The 6,000-nt window shown below is 36.5% G+C and overlaps 1 protein-coding gene across 1 annotated transcript in view; it reads right to left on the bottom strand.

Moving 5' to 3' along the window:
• Positions 1–3,600: 3,600 nt before the first annotated feature.
• Positions 3,601–6,000, bottom strand: part of LOC145715055 (cullin-4B-like) — a 40,448-nt gene continuing 38,048 nt past the window's right edge. Inside the window, exon 7 of the mRNA XM_081794637.1 lies at positions 3,601–3,619. Coding sequence (XP_081650763.1) covers positions 3,601–3,619 — 19 coding nt within the window. The remainder of the gene's footprint in view (positions 3,620–6,000) is intronic.

Here is a 6,000-nt window from a genome sequence, read left to right as displayed (position 1 = left end):
TAAAGACTGTATGGTGATGGCACAAAAACATACACTAAGATCAAGGGAACAGAAAACTCATAGATGAAGCCACAACTATAAGGTCAACTAATCTTTGACAAGGCAGGAAATACTACCCAATGGGGAAAAAATACCTGTCTCTTCAATAACTAGTGTTGTCAAAAATGAAATTAGACCACTTTCTTACACCATCCATAAAAATAAATTCAAAATGGATGAAAGGTCTGAACATGAGACTGGAAGCCATGGAAATCCAAGAAGATAACACAGACTGTAGCCTCTCTGACCTTCGCCATAGCAACTTCTAACTAAATATATCTCTGAGACAAGAGAAACAAAAGGAAAAAGAAACTATCTGGACTTCATGAAGACAAAAGGCTCTGCACAGCAAAGGGAATAATCAACAAAATGAAAAGGCAATTTATGGATTAGAAGAAGATACTTGCAAATGACATATCTGCTCAAGGGTTAATTTTCAAAATCTGTGAAGAATTTATAAAACTCAAAACCAAAATTAACAAACCAATTAAAAAATCAGAAAACATGAAAAGACATTTTCCCAAAGCAGACATATAAATGGCCAACAGACAGAAGTAAAGATGCTCAACATCACTCATCATCAGAGCAATAAAAATCAAAACCACAATGAGATACCACCTCACATCTGTCACAATGGCTAAAATCAACAATACAAGATACAGCAGGTATTGGCAAGGATGTGGAGAAAGGGAAACCCTCTCCCATTGTTGGTGGTAATACAAACTTGGGCAGCCACTACAGAGACCAAAATAGAGGTTCCCCGAAAAAATTAAAAACAGAACTACCCTATGATCCAACAATCGCAGTACTGGGTATTGACCCAAAGGAAGCAAAAGTACTGATAGAAGGGATACATGCACTCCTATCTTTGCAGCAGCACTGTCAACAGTAGTCAAGTTATACAGAGAGCCCAAATGTCCATTCACTGATGAATCAATAAAGGCACAATGGTATATAAATACAATGGTATAATACTCGCTCATGAAAAAGAATCACTCATTTCAGACATAAAGACACCTGCAGACTGAAAATGAAGGAATGGAGGAAAGTTTCTCATGGAAATGGATATCAAAAGAAAGTTGGAGCAGCAATACTTATGTCAGAAAAACTAGGTATTTTTTTAAATGTTTTCATGTTTATTTGTTTTTGAGAGAGAGAGAGAGAGAGAGAACAAGCAAGGGAGGGGCAGAGAGAGGGAGACAGAAGATCCAAAACAGGTTCTGCATGAGATCATGACCTGAGCTGAAATCAAGAGTTGGACGCACAACCAACTGAGCCACCCAGGTGCCCCTGAAAAACTAGATTTTAAACCACAGATTGTTAACAAGCAATGAAAACACAGTATCATATAGACGGGCCTATTCAACAATACGATCTAACAACTGTCAATGTTTATGCCCTAAACTGGCTCCCCCAAATATATACTCCACCTAACAGCAAACATACAGGAACTCACTGACAAAAATACAATAGTACCAAGGGACTTTAACATCCCACTTTTACAGCAATGGAAAGATCATCTATCCAGAAAATCAACAAGGAAACAATGGTTTTAAATGACACACTGAACCAGAGGAACTTAACAGATATATTCACAACATTTCATCCTAAAACAGCAGAACACACGTTCCTTTTGAGTGCATATGGAACATTCTCCAGAAAAGATTCCATACTGGGTCACAAGTCAGGTCTCAACACATACAAAAAGAATGACATCATATAATGCATATTTTCTGACCATAATGCTATGACACATGAAGCCAAACATAAGAAAATATTTGGAGAGACAACAAATACATGGAGGCTAAAGAACATCCTACTAAAGAATGAATGGATTAAATAGGCAAAGTAAGGAATAAAAAAATACATGGAAGCAAATGAAAATGAAACTAGGGCAGTTTAGAACGTTAAAAGGAGCAAAAGCAGTCCTAACAGAACAATACTGCAATGCAGGCCTATGTCAAACAGCAAAAAAAGTCTCAAATATAAAACCTAAGTTTACACCTAAAGGAGCAAGAAAAGGAACAGCAAATAAAGGTTGAAGAATGAAGGAAATAACAAAGATTAAAGCAGAAATAACTTATATGCAAATGAAAAAAAAAAAAAACAATAAAAACAGTAGAACAAACCGATCAATGAAACCAGGATCTGGTTCTTCTAAAAAACAATATTGATAAACCCCTAGCCAGACTTATCAAAAAGAAAAGAGAGGGGCGCCTGGGTGGCTCAGTCGGTTAAGTGTCCGACTTCAGCTCAGGTCACGATCTCGCGGTCCGTGAGTTCGAGCCCCGCGTCGGGCTCTGGGCTGATGGCTCGGAGCCTGGAGCCTGCTTCCGATTCTGTGTCTCCCTCTCTCTCTGCCCCTTCCCCGTTCATGCTCTGTCTCTCTCTGTCTCAAAAATAAATAAACGTTAAAAAAAAAAAAGTTAAAAAAAAAAAGAAAAGAGAAAGGACACAAATAAATGAAATAATCAGTGAGAGAGGAGAGATCACAAATAACACAGAAATGAAATTATAAAAAAGAGTATTATGAAAAATTAAATTCCAACCAGTTGGACAATCTGGAAGAAATGGATACAGTCCTAGAAACATAAAAACTATCAAAACTGAAACATAAATGAAAAAAAAAAACAAAAAAACTGAAGAGACCAATAGCCAGTGAAGAAACTGAGTAATAAAAAATCTTCCAAAACATAAAAGTCCAGAGGCACATGGCTTTGTAAGGGAATTTTACCAAACACAGAAAGAGGAGTTAGTAACTATTTTGCTCAAACTATTAAAAAAAATAGAAATGGAAGAAAACTCCTAAACTCATTGTATGAAGCCAGTGTTACCTTACTCAAAAACCAGATAAAAACTCCACTAAAAAGAGACCTATAGGCCAGTGTCCTGATGAATATAATGCAAAAAATCTCAATAAAATACTAGCAAATGGAGTATCACAATATATTTAAAAATCCATTCAACTTGATCAAGGAGGATTTATTCGTGGGCTGCAACGGTAAGCTCATTATTCACAAATCAATCAATGTGATACACCACATTAATAAAAGAAAGTAAGAGAAGTATATGAGCTTCCCAGAAATGCATAAAAAGCATTTGACAAAATACAATACCCATTCATGTTAAAAACCCTCAACAAAGTAGGGATACATGGAACATGCCTCAATATAATAAAGGTCATACCAGAAAGACCCACAGCTAGTATCATCTCAATGGGGAAAAACTGAGAGCTTTTCCTCTATAATCAGGAACGAGGCATGTCCACTGTCACCATATTTATTTAACATAGTACTGGAAGCCCTAGCGTCAGCAGTCAGACAATTCACAGAAACAAAATGAATCCAAATTGGCAAGGAAGAAGTCAAACACTCACTATTTGCACATGACATGATTCCCTACGTAGGAAAACGCAAAGACTCTATCTACCAAAACAATTGTTAGAACTGATAAATGAATTCAGTAGTGTCATAGGACACAAAATCAAAGTACAGAAATCTGTTGCGTTTCTATACACGAATAACGAAGCTGCAAAAAGAGAGACAAAGGAATTGATCCCATTTATAACTGCACCACATACCTAGGAGTAAAGGTAACCAAAAACATAAAAGATCTGTACTCTGAAAACTATACAGCTCTGATATAAGAAATTGAAAAAGACACAAACGTACGGAAAGGCATACCATGCTCATGGATTAGAAGAACAAACATTGTTATAATGTGTATACTACCCAAAGCAATATACATATTTAATGCAATCCCAATCAAAATACCACCAGCATTTTTCAGAGCCTAAACAAACAATACCAAAATTTATATGTAATCACAAAGATCCCCAAAGCCAAAGAAATCCTGACAAAGAAAAGCAAAGCTGTAGGCATCACAATTCTGGCTTCAAACTGTATTGCAAAGCCTGTAGTAATCAAGACAGCATGGTGCTGGCAACAAAACAAAACAAAACAACACAACAACAACAAAAAAACCCCGACACATGTATTAATGAAACACCACAGAAAACCCAGAAATATACCCCACAAGTACATGGTCAACTGTCTTTGACACAGCAGGAAATACTATCCAATGGGGAAAAAACAATCTCTTCCACAAGTAGTGTTGTTAAAACTGGACAGCATCAAGTAAATGAGTGAGACTGGACTACTTTATTACACCATGCACAAAAATAAGTTCAAAATGGATGAAAGATCTACATGAGACATGAAACCATCAAAATCCTAGAGAAAAAAAAAAACACAAGCAGCAAACCCTTTGACCTCAGCCATAGCAACTTCTTACTAGATATGTCTCCAGAAATAAAGGAAACAAAAGCAAAATAAATTATTGGACCTTCATACAGAAAAAAAACATTCTGAACAGTGAAGGGAATAATCAGCATTTCCAATGGGAAATCAGAATTTCCCATTTCCATTCTATGGAACGGGAAAAATGTTAGCAAAAATACATGCATGCTAAACAGTGAGTATTCAAAATACATAAAGAACTTATACAACCCAACACCAGAAAAACAGCTCAGTTAAAAAACAGGTAAAAGACAGGAATCTACATTTTTCCAAAGATGACATCCTTATGTCTAACATACACAGGAAAAGATGCTCAACATCACTCATCATCAGGTAAATACAAAGCAAGACCACAATGAGATACCACCTCACACCAGTCATAATAGCTAAAACTAACAACTAAAAAAAAAAACAAAACCCAGCAGGTATCGGTGAGGATGCAGAGAAAAGGGAACCCTCTCGCACTGCTCATGGGAATGCAAACTTGTGCAGTCTATCTGGAGACTAGTGTGGAAGTTCTCAAAAACTTCAAAACTGAACTGCCTTGATCCAGCAAGTGTACTAATAGGTTTTACCCAAAGGATACAAAACTACTGATTTGAATGGATACCTGAACCCCTATATTTATAGCATCACTATCAACAATAGCCAAATTATGGAAAGCATCCAAATGTCCACTGACAGATAAATGGATAAAGATCTCTCTCTCTCTCTCTCTCTCTCTCTCTCTCTCTCTCTCTCTCCCCCCCCCCCACCCCCTTCACGTGTGTGTGTGGGGGGGGTGGTCTGCAATCAAAATGAATGAAATTTTGCCATTTGCAGCAACATGTATGGAGCTAGAGTGGATTATGAAGTCAGAGAATGACAAATACTGTATAATTTCACTAGTGTGTGGAATTTAAGAAACACAACAGATAAACATAGAAGACGAAAAAAAAGACGGATGGCAAATCAGACTCTTCACTATAGAGAACACAATGATGGTTACCGGAAGGGGAGGTGGGTGCGAGATGGCTTAAATGGGTAATGGGGATTAAAAAGGACACTTATTTTGATGAGCCGTGGGTGTTGTATGGAAATTATGACTCACTAAATTGTACACCTGAAACTATTATTACACTGTATTTGAACTAACTGAAATTTAAATAAAAACCTGAAAAAAATACAAAGAAAAAAACAAAGAAATTAGTACTTCTACAACTTATTTCAAATTGTTTAAATAATCCTGCTTCCAGGGTACAAAACAGTTATCACAGACAAGGTCTCCAAGGTCACGCAAAATCTTACACCTATTAACTTTTCAGTTTAGCCTTTATGACAGCTCTTGTGTGTTCTTCTCTGATTATTCTGATTCCCCAGCGTTTCAAATTGCTAAACTCTTTCTAGCACGGACTAACTTCTGCTATCATCGTCAACATTTCTGTATCTCCACATTGTATTTCAATCATGCTTCCTTAAAGAAACTGTCCTCAATTTTCTGACTAGGTTAAATTGCCTTTTTATACATCTTCATGCTTCTCTTACTTTTTACTTATGTTTGTGAGATGATCCCACCTTATCCAGAGTTTAGCCAATATCCTAAATTTATAAATACAAATCTTAAAATAACCTGCCTGTGGGAACACATAAGGATGATGACAGAGCTGCCAAATGAGTGCATACA

The sequence above is a fragment of the Panthera onca genome, chromosome Y, assembly GCF_046562875.1.
Source record: "Panthera onca isolate mPanOnc1 chromosome Y, mPanOnc1 haplotype 2, whole genome shotgun sequence".
NCBI classification, from domain to species: Eukaryota; Metazoa; Chordata; class Mammalia; order Carnivora; family Felidae; genus Panthera; species Panthera onca.
The sequence above is the reverse complement of the archived record's forward strand: the minus strand, read 5'-3'. Positions and strand labels throughout refer to the sequence as shown.